General features: G+C 52.6%; 4 protein-coding genes across 4 annotated transcripts; 2 read left to right on the top strand and 2 right to left on the bottom strand.

Annotated features, from left to right (window-relative positions):
- Positions 1–590: 590 nt before the first annotated feature.
- On the bottom strand, positions 591–1,415 carry EsH8_V_000328 (Cut8 six-helix bundle-domain-containing protein; the record flags this gene model as incomplete). Its single annotated transcript, XM_083272844.1, has 1 exon — positions 591–1,415. The coding sequence occupies one exon, from the start codon at positions 1,413–1,415 to the stop codon at positions 591–593; it is 825 nt and encodes a 274-aa protein (XP_083125559.1).
- A 2,233-nt stretch (positions 1,416–3,648) lies between these two features.
- EsH8_V_000327 (uncharacterized protein) lies at positions 3,649–4,941 on the top strand (the record flags this gene model as incomplete). The annotated part of the gene is made up of 1 exon (XM_083272843.1): positions 3,649–4,941. The coding sequence occupies one exon, from the start codon at positions 3,649–3,651 to the stop codon at positions 4,939–4,941; it is 1,293 nt and encodes a 430-aa protein (XP_083125558.1).
- Positions 4,942–5,745: 804 nt separating this feature from the next.
- Positions 5,746–7,374, bottom strand: EsH8_V_000326 (uncharacterized protein; the record flags this gene model as incomplete). The annotated part of the gene is made up of 1 exon (XM_083272842.1): positions 5,746–7,374. The coding sequence occupies one exon, from the start codon at positions 7,372–7,374 to the stop codon at positions 5,746–5,748; it is 1,629 nt and encodes a 542-aa protein (XP_083125557.1).
- Positions 7,375–12,141: 4,767 nt separating this feature from the next.
- Positions 12,142–13,710, top strand: EsH8_V_000325 (alpha-hydroxy acid oxidase; the record flags this gene model as incomplete). Its single annotated transcript, XM_083272841.1, has 7 exons — positions 12,142–12,269; positions 12,328–12,430; positions 12,496–12,730; positions 12,803–13,117; positions 13,187–13,440; positions 13,498–13,574; positions 13,635–13,710. 7 exons carry the CDS (start codon positions 12,142–12,144, stop codon positions 13,708–13,710), a joined length of 1,188 nt encoding a protein of 395 aa, XP_083125556.1.
- Between the last annotated feature and the right edge of the window lie 1,053 nt (positions 13,711–14,763).

Below are 14,763 nucleotides of genomic sequence, written 5' to 3'. Positions count from 1 at the left end.
TCCATGCGGCCATGACATTAGAGGTAGCCTACTACTGTGAAACCCATACACTGCCTAGCACGACTCACACCGCGCCCATTACACACAACAATATACGCACTCTATGCTCGTCGCAACAGTCCCATTCGGGAGTAAAACTCATGTGGTTAGGCTTGAACTCTCCCAAATAGGTGGTGTTACCATGGATTATTTGCTGTCCCCGTGGCTACCCTTAACCTCGAAGCCAGACTACCTACATGCGAAGTGTGAATCGAATTCCTCGTCAACCGCAGGGAGAGGTGGAGAGAAAGAGGTTGCGACCCCATCCTTCATCCCTTGGGGAAGACTCGCAGCAAGCGACAGGAAAGGGATATCATCAAACAAAAATATCAAAAAACGCCGCCCATCCTTGCCCGGCCCCGACATGAGTTTGTCCGCGGAAACCAAAAAGTCTATGCCCTTTGCCGCCCAATGCTGAATAAAGTAACAAAGAAGAAAGCCGTTCGTTATAGTCGTCGTGATATGTTCAGTTGATACGATCGACCGTGGCCGATGTTCCAGGTTGTGGTGGTTGTTTGTTGTGCACATCCGAAATGCTCTGCTTCCTCGTCCTACCAAGGTCCAACACGCACGGCTGCTCCGTAAGTCCCAGACATGAGCTGGTTGAGGATCGAGTTCGGGTCCGAGGATGAGTTTCCGGGCTGCTGTCCGTTCGAGTTGTTGGCCATCCAGCTCACACCCGCAGCCATCGCATTCATCGCCGTGCCCATGCGCCCGCCCGAGATCTCGTGGTGTTTTGCCAGAGTCTGGTCCCAGCCTCCGGTGTGAAGACTAAGACCGCCTCCGCGCTTAGCCGCCTCGTTGATGACCAGAGCCCAGGCCTTGGAGATTTCGTCGTATGCGTTTTCCTTGTGGTGTCGGTATTGGTGGGTTTCCCAATCCGGAAGCGCGTGGATGATCTTGGTAGCGCCGTCCAGGTATTGCAGTGAGACGGTGGTCTGGATTTCGTTGGGAGGGAGAAATTGCGGAGTGAAGTCGAGAAGTGCATCGATCAGGGCCGTCAACGGCGCCTTGACACGGTAGTAGGTGTATTCGGCACTGGTCTCTCCGTACGGAATGGAGGCCTTCATCTTTTCCTGGTACTCCTGCAATACGCCGTGTGCGGCATCCACCGTCGGGCGAGGGGCGCTGCTGACAACTTCTCGACCGATATCCGGGTGTCGCTCGCAGATTCGCTCGAGCACAGTTCGCAGTTGGGTAGGGTCCAGCGTTTCCAGCAATCGAGGGAGGGCGAGCGGGCGGCCGACCAGTTCATTCGAGCGGACCTTTTTCGACGGGCGGCCAAGTTGTCGTGATGACGCGGACGGAGAGCTTCGAGGAGACAGTGACATCTCATCACCGTCCTCATCGGCTTTGCGCTTACGGTTGCTAGCCATGTTGTGAAATGGGCTCACTGTTTCCGGGTTAGCGTCGGCATTCACACGAGTCGTGGATCGTCAGAGGCAGAAAAAAAAAAAAAAAAAGAGCTGCGGGTTGGAAACAGCAAGCGAAACGCCTGAAATGCAAAAGGTGTACTGACAAGAGCGAGAGGGAGAGACGCGGTTGGCTTCGTGGGGGTGTTGGAAGTGAGGTGGTTGTGGCGACAGCAACACATTCATATTTGGGTTGATGGCGATGGATCGGGGGGGTCGGCGGGAGTTCCTGCTTTTAGACTCTGGATGACGACGCTTGCGACCAGCAACGGCGATGACCACAGTCGAGGGACGACCAGAATTTTCGGGGCCTTTGATTGATGGTGACGGGATTGCAAGGCTGACCAGGAGGCGAAAGACGAGGGTTGATTGTTGAGTGAGAATGAGGGGAGGGGAAAGAGGAGGATTTGGGCAAAGGAGAAGAAGGACGATGGAGGCGAGCGATGGAGCGAGAGGGAGAAGGGGAGAAAAGGGCCTTTCCTCTTTTTGCTGGCTTGGGCCTGCTGGACCTTGCTTTGGTTAGGTTGTCGGGTTTTGGTTTGTTGCTGCCACTGGCCACTGGACCCAGCTAAGCAACGTGCGTTGGCCGGATCCTATCCACCTATCCACTCTCTGTGCAGAGGCAGCAAGCAGCGGTGCAGTGTTTTGGGTGCAGATTGAGTGCTTGAATGCAGAGGGAGGGGCGTGGAGAGTGGAGCGGGAGGCTGTGAGTGGAGGAGATGCTGGGAGATGTTCGGGAGAGCGATTGAAAGAGGGTGCAGTGCCGCTGGGTCGGTTTGCTGCAAGCCGCCTGTAATATTACTGCGTTGACAGAAGCGGTCAAGGGGCATCCACCGGCGGTCACCTCCTCAGGAAGGACGGCTACCCTAGTGTAGCGTAGTGTACGAACCCAGTACAGGGTACGCATGTATTGCAGTACCTGGCCAAGGTACCTTCCTGGGCAGGTAGCCCGATGGGAGCCCTACTGCGCAGGCCGAAACAACATGAGGGAGAAGGTGCAGTACGGAGTGCGGGTGCAGACATGAGCCCTGGCCGGCCGAGGTCGTGTAGCCACCCACCTTTTGCTGCGCAGAGTGCAGTACGTACCCGGGCGATTGTTGTGACCAGGGCCAGCTGGTGGTGAGTGGCGGTTTCGCCTGGCGACTGGCCGATCCCTCCCATTCGTCAGAAATTGCCCGCACGTGAGTGGATGCTGGGGGGCGCCAGCAAGGCGACGGCCTCGACGCCTCTTTGGCTGTTGTGGTGGGGGGGTGTGTGCGTGCGTGCGTCTCTGTCATTTTACACACTTTTTTACCCGCAGAGTGCTTTTCTCCCGCCTTCTTTTCAGCTGCATTACTCAGGTTTTGTAACTTGCGCAAGCTTGTCCGGGGTGGCTGAACGGCCCTTGGCGAAGTCACGAGGCGTCAATGGTTTGCTGCCATGGCAAAGTTGCAGCGGGTCCATCGGCATTATCATCCATGGATGGTCCATATCGTCAACCCCTCCAACAAGATGCAACCCTTGACCGTCCCTGAGAGAGCCTGGACCTCCCCGGCTCCAGGTGGATGCCCCTCATTCACTTGTGCCTGACGACAGTCGCTTGAGTCGACAATATCATAATGTTCCTTCATTTACGTTGCATTGAGCGACGCTGCGCTATGCTTGCCTCTTTAGAACCAAAACAACACAAAAACATTGTGAGCACGCCAAGTTGAAGGGAGATGCATAGCACAGAGACAGAAAAGGTCTCAGTCATCAATCTTCCTTTTCCCCCCAATGGCCATTGTCCTAGGGTTAGTCACATACATCAATTAACGGGCATGGCCATTACGGCATGAAAAATGACAGGCCACGATTTTAGGCGCAACACCAACCACCTGTGACACTGACCAGAGTCAGTTCTCTGCAGCTCACTTCTGCAAATGTACCAATACATGCTCGGGTACATCTGCGCTGACACTCAGACCCGGACCCACCAAGGTCAACCTCGGTGAGGGACGGAGAGGTGGGCCGGCCCTCACTTCTTATCGCCTTATCGCTTATCGGTCCTGGGGCCGGGACAAAAAAACTTTCGGGGCAAGTTCTGTCGGCAAAGGGTCCACGCTTCGAGATTCTCAGTCCCTTCCAGCAACAGCCCGATCGCCCACTCGCCATTTTTAGAGCGACCGCCCTTTTGACTGACACAATCTGGTAGCACCAGAACCAGTCCGCTCTCACAATGGCGACTACCGAACCCAAAAAGTCGTCCAAGACGAAGAAGACTCCAGTAGCGGAGGATGCGACAACACAGTCCCCCGAGTCCAAGAAGTCGTCCAAGACGAAGAAAACTCCAGTAGCCGAAGATGCGACAACAGAGTCCCCAGAGTCTAAGAAGCGCAAGCCTTCCGTCGACGAAATCGAGGTCGATCTTGAAGCCCCCGAACCCCCCTCCAAGCGCGCCAAGAGAGCCCTGAAGAAGGGCAAGACTCTCCCCCCCAAACTCGACAGCGATGACGAGAAGGCGGCCAAGAAGAAGGAGAAGGAAGACAAGGAGCAGGCCAAAACCCGCTCCGAGCACGGCGTGTGGATTGGTAACCTGCCCTTCTTCATCACCGCCGACGAGCTGCGCAAGTGGCTGATTGCCAACTCGGGCGAGATGATCACCGAGGAGTCGATTACGAGATGCCATCTGCCATCGACGAAGCAGGCGGGCAGGGACAAGCCTACAAACAAGGGTTTCGCTTACGTCGATTTCAACGACATCGCGCCCAAGGTTGCCGCCATTGCCCTGACAGAAGCCGAGCTGGGCCACCGTAAGCTTTTGATCAAGGACTCCAAGTCCTTCGAGGGCCGGCCGAAGAAGGAGGAGGCGGATGCTGCCGCTGCGGCGGCCGCGGCGGCCAAGGAGGAGCTCCCCAAGAGCAGCAAGATCTTTGTGGGCAACCTGAGCTTCAAGACGACCGACGACGACGTATGGCAGCATTTCGAGAAGTGCGGGCAGATCGACTGGGTCAAGGTCGCTACCTTCGAGGACACGGGCAAGTGCAAGGGCTATGGCTGGGTTAAGTTTCGGGAACCCGAGGCCGCTGGCTGGGCCGTGAAGGGCTTCGTCAAGATCAAGGAAGAGATTGAGACGGAAGACGACTTTGTTGACTCCAAGGACAAGGAGGAAGACGAGAAGATGGACGAGGATGAGGAGACCAAGGAAAAGACGGAGGAGCCCCGGTTCAAGATGAGGAAGTGGTGGGTGAACAAGCTACTCGGCCGCATGCTGAAGATTGAGTCAGCCGAGGACGATCAGACGCGGTACAAGAAGCGATTCGGCAAGGACGCACCTAAGAGGCAACAGCAGAACGGCGAGGAGGGTGGCGCGGAGGATGCTCCGGCAGGCCAGGAGAGGAGGGCGCGGCCCCCTAGGACGGAGAAGAAGCCGGCGGCTGCTGAGCCGCTCAAGGCCCAGGAGGATCTCATGGTTGCGAGATTGACGGGTACGGCGGCGAAGCATACCGGTACCAAGATCACGTTTGACTAGCGAATAATACAATACGCACACGCCGTTTTTTTGGACAGAACTCTGGACTGGAATATGATGCATTGACCGCAATATTAATTAAGAGACTCTAAAGATATGGTGCATGTCAACGGACTGTCAACATCTAGGCCCGCATCCAGTTTCCATCATGCGGTTTTTCTACATCAAACGCGTTTCTTATGGAATACTGGGACAAAAAGGAGCCCCTGGCAACAGCAGCCTCTTACCTTTAATTCGATAATTCTAGAGAATATGTGCCTACCATCACACGAGAAGCGATCTCACTTCTTGTCACTATGGATATCAAGTGGATAAACCCAAGACCATATTCCTGCACTTCCTCCTGGCTTATCTTGCTGTACAGGAGTCGATGCAGGCATGAATTGTACGGGCAACGAAGAGGTTCGGGTTGGTAGTAAACCTAGGGCTCCGGTATGGGAGAATGACGGAATCGGAAAAGCTCACAGGTCACAATGCAATCTTGATGGGCTATCCTAAGCCAAAGCTGGCCCTCCAGTGGCCGCGCAGTTGGCTGGTACCGTTTAATATGCTGGTCGAGAGTGTTCTGGTGATTAACGTCAGAGACTGGCCAGAAAGAGGGAAGAGGCACGATTCACGAGCCAACACTTGGACAAGTAAGTGGAGGTACAGGGCTCAGAAGCTCTATGACAAGTCAGATGACGCCTCTAGTCGGACCTTCAGGGAGAAGTGTACGAACAAAGTTCGTTCCCCTTCTTCTCAATTAATGGCTGCATAATACACTTAGATACTGACTAGATACAACCTTTGCACCCGATCCCCTTCTTACTCAAACAACACCCTCCACTTCTGGTACCACTTCGTGATAGGAGGAGCCGGCTCTTCCTGCGCGAGGATTTCGTCCAAGCCTGACTTCATGTCCACATCCATTGGGTGGTAAACCCACGCGTCCTGTCGGCCGATGGTGAAGCGGTGGCCAAAGTACAACACCAAGAAAATCACGACGCCAATGTACGACGTAAGAAAAGAAGAGGTATTCCACTGCCCGTCGAGGAACACCTTGAACCCGTTGACGAAGAGAAGCAGGCTGAACCCAAACAGACTCACCATGCTCGAATACGGCTGGAGTCGGGAACGGAAGGGGATATCGGTGATGTTCTGGGCGTCGGCGGCCTTGCGGTACCGGAAGTAGATTATGCAGCAGCAGATCCAACTCTGATAGGCGGCCGTGTTGATGAGATTAGCGAACCAGTTGAACACCGTCACGCCCGTCGACGCCACGTTGAGGTACGCAAGCAGCGAAAAGGAGGCGCTGGCGGCGGTGGCATAATAGGGGACGCCCGACTTCGTGCAGCGGGCGAAGATCTTGGGCGCGTTGCCGGCGAGGGCCATGGAGTACAGGGCGCGACTGGCGAGGTAGAGGTAGGAGTTGCCGGCGGACCATGCCGAGAGCACGATGACGACATTGACGACGCTGTCCAGGCCCTTGATCCCGGCCTCCCTGATCCCGATTGCCCAGGGGGAAGCGCCGGCGCCCTTGCCGCCGCTGAGGAGGTTGGGGTTGTTGCTGTTGACGATGATGCCGACGGCGAAGGCGCCGAGGATGTAGAACGTGATGAGGCGGTAGAAGTAGCGGCGGGTCGCGGTCGGGATGTTGCGGCGCGGGCTGTTCATCTCGCCGCCCGTGACGACGAGGAGCTCGGGGGCGAAGGCGAAGGCGAAGACGGAAAAGGTGATTGTCGCGACGAAGGCCACAAGCCGCCCCGAGTCCCCCTGCACTATGTATTCTTTCACGGGACCCGGGCTGGACCAGTTTGAGAACCAGAGGGGCTGGTGGGAGGGCCCGCCGCCGAAGAAGAGAACGACGGAGAGCATGAGGAGGCCGATGATGCCGAAGACCTTCATGCTGGCGAACCAGAACTCGGCCTCGCCGTACACCTTGACCGGGAAGCAGTTGAGGGCGATCATGACGAAGCCGATGATCGTCAGCCACACGGCGATGTGCAGAGGCGGCGACCAGTAACTTATGACAATGTATGTCGCCGTGATCTCCGCCGGGACAGTGATGGAGAAGATGTACCAGTATACCCAACCCAGCGTGAATCCGAGGCTGCGGGAGAAGAAGCGGTTGCCGTAGTAGGCGACAGACGATCCGGGAACGGGGAGGTAGGAGCTCATCTCCCCGGTAGCCGTAGCCACGCCGTACAGTAGGAGCGTGATGATGATGTAGGCGATCAGGAGGAATAGGGGGCCGCCCATATTCAGGCCCTGGCCGACGCCCACGAAGAGTCCGGTCCCAATCGTGCCACCCAACGCTATCATCTGGGCGTGTCGAGACTTGAGGCCGCGCTGGGTCGAGCCGTGCTGCTGTCCCTCGGGGCCTAACACGCCTCCGCGGACGGACTCCACAGGCTGGAGTTCCGCATCGGTCACAGTGGCAGGCGTGGGCTTCATCTTTTCGGATAATGAGGTTGGATTCGAATTCGACATTTTATTTAAAAGGTGTAACAAAGTCTTGATGGCGGTTAGTATCGAACTTATGATATTTGTGTCATGGGCACAATAGCCACGCTACAATGATGAGGGTTGCTAGCAGAGGCCGAGAGAAGTTTCTAAAGGAATTGAGAGAGAAACTGAGTGATCACATAGACACGAGAATGGCAAATAGATTGCTGGTTAAATACTTTATCTACGAATGGGAAGACGTAGCATTGCATTGAGGCATGGCAGGCGTCAGGAATAGCGCCCTCCGCACGCGAACATGGTCTGAAGTTGTCAAGTAGTCTTTATCTCTATCTTAGGTCCGGAAACCAGGGGCTGGAGTCTTGGCCCGTAGTCTGAACGTTTTCCGTTATCAATCTAACAACAACCTGGTCAAAAACCAAGATTACGTGTGGTGGCGCGTATCAACTTCGATAAAGGGCGGGCCAATTGAGGCGCCGTCGTGGTAACTTTCCTAATTGCACAAGACTAACACTTCCCCGTCCCCCAAACCACGAGGGGGTTTCCCCGCGTTCCAGTCCCTGAATTCGCGCACCGGCTTCCCCGTGCCCATGTCTCTGGAATCGGCTGACAGTCGAGATATGGGGTGCATGCGTCAGTTCTCACCAAGGCTTGCCAATGTCACATCGTCCGGCAGTTTGGCATGCAGTTGGCGACCAGTTGATGGAGGCAATACGCCACGAGGAGCAAACTAGACTAAGGGCTGAGAAGGGGAAGTTGTCCCCGCGTGGCGTTTGGACCAGCCTAGACTTTTCTGTTCAATGATGCAGGCGGGTTCCCTTACTCACGACGTTTGGCAGAGAATTTCAGCTTGCGAGCCGACCTACATGTTGTAAATTGGTCAAGCTTTCGGCAAATCGTTGTTAGAAGGGCTGGATTCTTCTTTCAGCGGGTTCATTGTGATAAGGTCTGGGGGTCATCCGCCGACTGAATCATTGGCGGAAAAACGGGATTAGACGGAGAAGCATCTGGCGTATTCGGCGTAAGTGGCAGATTACCTCGTACATCATGAGTCAGATGGACATCACCGTCTTGGGTATGATGGGGAGAAATCGTACATCTACCATTTCGAGCAACTTAACGTGCTGTTATATAGCACCAACCCACCGGCTCGGGATTGAAGCTATATGGCGTTAGCGGAAACATGAACAAAAACATTGCCAGCCCTCCTCCCTACATTTCAGTAGTATTGTCAGTCTCTCCAACGGCTCCTGGGGTATATATTGTGACATGTGAGCAGTCATTATGCCAGACTGGTCCAAATTTATTCTTAACATCTTCCTGGAGGTGTTAATGATTACGGCACCTCCGTATACTACATTGAGTTAGATAATATCCCGGAAATCATAGTAGTCATGTTCCACATTATGTACTGCAGCCACCTTTTATTTGAAGAAAACTCCATCCGACTCGTAGTGCCACTGAGAAGATGTCACTCTGGGTTGATGCGGTCTGTAGCAATCAGCAAGACCTAGACGAGCGGGAACACCAAGTTACGATTATGGGAGGCGACATCTGTTCTGGCTTATATCGGCTGTGACGGCAGTAAAGAAGGGGACCCTCAGATAGTGAAGGAGAATGTTTCTCTTTTTAAAAAATATCCCTCAAGAGCAGCTGTCGCGAAGTTCAATGCTGGGAGAAATTGCCAACAAGCCCCCAAAGACAGTTATTGAAAGTAGACTCTCGGGCCACGACTTCACCTCTTGGGAAACGTACTGGGCTCAACCGTATTGGCAGAGAGCTTGGATTGTTCAGGAGGTTGGGCTTGCGAGAAGACTCCGTGTCGGGAGGACCTTATATTTGCTTGCACATGGCTTTTCTATTGCAGGTATCTACGATCTATTACATCCGGCTCAGCTGTCCGGAGCTCATGGGCTGGGTATGATCGGAATAATCGCACCAGTTTCAGCATGAGAGCGAATGATTCGCCCCCAGAAATCACTTTTCTGGATTGTTTAGACAGCATACGCCGCGGGCGCAAAGCTCAGGACCCGCGGGACATGGTGTACGCTTTTCTTGCTCACCCTGAAGCGCATCGCTTCCTACCTCACTATCACCAAGAGACGGCCCTAGCGTACCGCAACTTTGCATCAGGTTGCCTGAAGACTCATAAAAAAACTTAGCCTGCTGTCTTACACAGCACGGAGCACGGAACTGGAACCCGTCGAGGAAACACCAGGTTGGTGCCCCATTTGGAATGACAAAAGAGGTCTCTCGTTTCTCTTTCTTGGTCTAAACAGGCCAACCTTACACAGCCCATCTGGAGATACAGCCTTCGAGTACAGTATCAACGGCAGTAAACTCACAGTTCTCGGGCTTTCTTCGATTCCATAGCCTTTGCGACTGCTCCGATCCGCTCCCAGCATCTTCAAGACGTCAGTGTGTACTGATGGAACCAAATTCAAGACCACTTATTGAGGCATTTCAGAATAGCGTTGTTGACACTTTATACTGCGGAAAACTTTACGCGGACTTGGTAAGATCGTTCGCGGGAGCAGTCACGGCTGGAGAGAGCCAAAGCACATTTGATCCAAACCGCTCTCCGAAGCACATGTCGTCTTCTACCAACGCAGACCTTGCGCAATGGATTAGCAGCCTTGAAAGTGGGTATAACGCATCTCTTAATAGATGCTCCTTCGTCACAAAACAAGGCTTCATGGGTGGGACCTCCGGGATTGGAAGCAGACGACCACATAGGCGTTTTGTTTGGGGAAAAGACGCCGTTTGTGATGCGGAGTGAGGTAGGCGAGACTTTTGATCTGTTGGGGGAGTGTTATGCTGAGGGCGTCATGAGAGGGGATATTATGGAGAAGAGGCGACGCGGCGAAATAAACGTGGAACATATCGTCTTGGTTTGATATGAGTATTATTTCAACTTCTTTGATGGTAACAAACATATAATTTATGTATCCTTCCAGTCATCTTGATTTTAATCTGTTTACAGCTCAGCGTGAGTGAAATTGGGTTTCCGATTTAACAGGAGTTCAGACCAGGATACGAGAAGGGTAAATAGTGTTTTTCTTATCAAACAGATACCAGCGAAAAGCTGTGAGGCCGCTATGAAATGGTGTCTACTTAAAGACACTAGCAAAGGACCGTAGAATTTCCTTATGGAACTTCATATGAGGCTTCACATCTGTATTGATGGTCAATAAGCGCCTCGATCCGAGCAAATCTTTTGAGACCGATGACAAGACTCAGCTCTTCGCCGTTCTCGAATCCTCCGTTAACTTTTGGATCCTTAGCAGAGTAGACGAGGTCATCAGTATAGGAATATATTTCGCTGCTATTAAGCACAACAGTAGAAGTCGTCATGAATACCTAACCTGAAGTGCCAAGAGTAGCCTGGTGATTGTGTGATAGTTAATACTTGTGGCTACCAGGCAGAAAGAGAGAGTGCCTTTCATGCCGAGATGTGCCTGAACCCATTTGCCTTTGATTGAGCCGCTCCGGCTTTGCTACCGCCAAACAAACTTATGGTTCGAGAGCGGGCTCGTCGAGCTAGAATGTGACTGCACGGTTCTTACCGTAGATGATCATGACGCTAAAGGAGGACCCGGCCTCGTTTGACATGATCTGCTGACAGCGCAAGATGCTCGCTGCCTTTCATTCTGGGTGGCGTACTGATCGCTCTCGACGCTTGTGCGGGGCTCCATGCTAGTGAATCCTGGTAAACGGGTCAGGACATCGTCGGTGGCCGGGTTATGGGCTTTGACCCATATTTTTGGTGACTACGAGGTGAAAGCGTTGTCGATAAAGTAGCAGTAAAGCTCGAAAACCCCGAAGTTGATGTGGGAAAGACTGAAAAGAACAGGTATAAATGGGTGCAAGGTGTGTATGGCTCGCCATAGGCATTCTGTTCACGGGAGGCAGGCGGGTAAACAATAAGCCTCAAGTTAGCAGTCCAGCTGTTTCCGATGGTTTGAATAAATCAAATGAATATTACATATCGGATGCTCATCCGTTAATCTGATGGTAAGGTCTCGCCGAAGGTAGCCACGGCGTCCACACTGCGCTGACTGCAGCCTTCGCCCAAGAAGATGCCCGAAGGTAGAGTTACATGGATCATTTTCGCACCCCTGTGAAACGGTAGATCCCGTGCATTATTGCTGCGCTTGGTTGCAACATATTTTCTAAATCAAGAAGATGACCAAAAGATCAAGTGATTCACTCAGGCTCGTATCAAATCAGGAAGGCCGTTTAATGTTTCCAGAGATGGTGCAGAGCCTGGGTGGCGTGCATATCAGGAAAGCTAGATTGGACCTGGTGGTCAGCAATTCGGCAACCTTCCGCGAGCTACCCCAAACCAACCCCGGAGGGGCTCGATAAGCATGTGGCCTAGCTTGGCATTATGGCAGCTACTTGCCCAAAGCGGGAACTTCAGATGCTGAGCTACAGCATGCATGATTTTGATAGCATGGATCTAATTGCGCGGCAGGAAGATACCCTTCTGTTTTCGTTTTCCATCTGATTCTGGAGCTAGACCCCGATTTCGGGCTGCGGAGTACTTCGCCGAGGCAGGAAAGTCAATGTTAGTCTCGTTTGTCGGCACCAGAGCTTCGATGAATTTATTGAAGCTCCGTATTTATCTTTCGTGAACGAAGTTGCATACCTTCTCATTTTGCAAGCTTCAATTCTTCATCCCTCTATGCCCGACGCCTATAGTGACGCCTATTATCGTTCTATAATCAAGAGACAACACAGAGATCAACCGCAATTATGGCTAACCGCGGCGCAACATGGGACCCCAAGGTCCATACTATTCGTGACCTGATGGAACTGGGAAGCAAGAAGCTTCCCAAGATGTACAGGGACTACTATAACGAGGGAGCGATGGATCTCGTATCGTAAGTTCAGTATGAAGAAGAACAGAAAATGCATGAAGCTCTAACCTTTCTTACACAGACTTCGCGACAACGAAGAAGCATACAACCGCTACAAGATTATGCCGCGGATTCTCGTCAACGTCGATAACATCGACATGTCCACCACAATTTTCGGCCAGAAGGTAGGCCATACAACGATAACATCATGTGATGCACTCTTGGACTTTAGCTGATTTTATCTCGAAAGGTCTCTTTCCCCCTTGGTTTCAGCCCCGCCGCAATGCACAAGATGGCACACCCCGATGGCGAACTAGGGACGTCCCGCGCTGCAGCAAAGATGAATGTTTGCATGGCATTGTCCTCATACGCAACGGAATCTATGGAAAACGTGGCCGCGGAGGGCACAGGAAACCCCTATGTCATGCAACTGTGTATGCTCAGAGATCGGGAGACCACCCTTCAAATGCTGAGAAGGGCTGAAGGTATGTTAAAACCAATGGATTGACTTTGCTATAAAATGACTCAGAGGATTGAACACTAAAACATATACGCAGCGTCTGGTTACAAGGCTATCTTCCTATCTGTCGACACCCCGCTCTTGGGCCGCCGTTTGAACGAGTATCGGAATAATTTCCAACTGCCTGACGGCGTCGAGTGGCCAAATTTGCTGTCTGACGGGAAGAGCGAGCTGAGCGGCGAGATCAAGGATGGCCAGGCCGTGAGTCGGCATGACTTTGGTAAGCTTGTAACGCGGAGAGATCTGGTGAGCGTGGCTGACTTGGGGAAACATGCAGATCCTTCACTGGACTGGGACTCAGCGATTCCTTGGCTGAAGCAAAACACCAAACTCCAACTATGGCTCAAGGGCGGTAAGAATTTGAATAAAATCCATTGCAGGCTAGACGAAAGTGTGCAGTTGCTAATGTAGTCTTTCACAGTGTACACCCCTGACGATGTCGCGCTCGCAATCAGACACGGCCTTGACGGCGTCGTTATTTCAAATCACGGTGGTCGGCAACTCGATGGTGTGCCCGCGACACTTGATGTGCTGCGAATTTGTGCTCCTGTGGCGGCTGGCAAAATCCCCATTGCTGTCGATGGTGGCATCCGCCGCGGCACCGACATATTCAAGGCACTCGCCCTCGGTGCTTCACACTGCTTTGTGGGAAGAATTCCAATTTGGGGTTTGGCAGTAAGAATTCCAGTATCGTGAAGTCGAGGACGAAACGGGAGCTAATTTCTGCCATAGTACAACGGCCAAGAAGGTGTCGAATTAGCAGTCAAGATTTTGCAGTTCGAGCTCAAGATTGCCATGGCACTTGCAGGGTAAGCTTACAACAGAAGCTCAAGGACCATGAAACACAACTGACATTGACGATTCCATAGTTGCCGAACTGTGGCCGAGATATCGAGGGGGCATGTGGCGTATCTGAACGGTAGCGGTGTATTGGCTAAGCTCTAGATTATGCATTTTTTGTACGACAAAGCATTTACATAGCGACTTCATCTTGCAAATTGACTACTTATTTATCAAGGACTTGCGCATTCACAAGTTGAGCAGCCATATACATCGTTGAAATACATCATTACGCGGATGTATGACGCCATGAGATCTAACCTGATGTATCTATGGCTCGGTATTTACTCCATTGATGATGCGTAAGACGGTGATAACTTGGGCAACAAATGCCGAAAACTGTACCCAGCGCACCCGGACAAAATATCATATCAAACATCGTCGATGAAAACCCTTATGCGGCATGCATGTATTCTTGCCTGACCATCACTCCATAAGCCGGATATGTGAAGTTTAGCAATATTGTTGTCATGATCGTGACTGCATGGCTAACAAGATAGCCAAGACAACAAAACAAGTTGGCTTTGGCCAGGTCATTCTCAGAAATCTAAACGACTGCATCCACCGCAGAAGCGGTTGCCACGGTGATCTCGACCAACTAGGTCTCAACAGTCAATCATAGTGCGACTGGTTCATGGCAAGACGAAACATGACCAAAGATTGCCAAGCCGAATATGCCGCACGTGGCTTCTTTCATGTTGGCGTTAGCAGGGATGGTCCACCCCGCCCGGCCGGGCGTCAGAGGAAGGTCTCCGCGATGGTGACCCACATGACCGCCGGGTCTTTCCCGCGCTATCTGATAAAGCTAGCAGCTTGTGAAGATAACCATCGCGGGGTCGACTCCGGTCCCGGGGCCCGCACTGCCCCGCGGTCCGATCTTCTTTCCCTTCTCGTACCTCACATTACCCCGCCTTCTGTCGACAAAAACAGTTTTACTGCTGTCGAAGAGGCGAATATGACGGAACAGGCAGGCCTGCTCGAACGCAGAGCCGTAGAGGAGTCGGGTGCGATGCCGGCCAACTACTTTGAGGCATAGAAGGTTTGCGCGTGTGGCTTGCCTGGCCATATAGAGCAGGAGAAGCCGACGTGGATCGGTCCATAGTTGACATCTAGGTATTAGATAAACGCTTTCTGGAGCTAATTAGTTATATGACGTCG

Source organism: Colletotrichum jinshuiense, chromosome 5 (genome assembly GCF_051148585.1).
Source record: "Colletotrichum jinshuiense chromosome 5, complete sequence".
NCBI lineage: Eukaryota > Fungi > Ascomycota > Sordariomycetes > Glomerellales > Glomerellaceae > Colletotrichum > Colletotrichum jinshuiense.
This window is presented reverse-complemented; position numbering and strand designations above follow the sequence as displayed.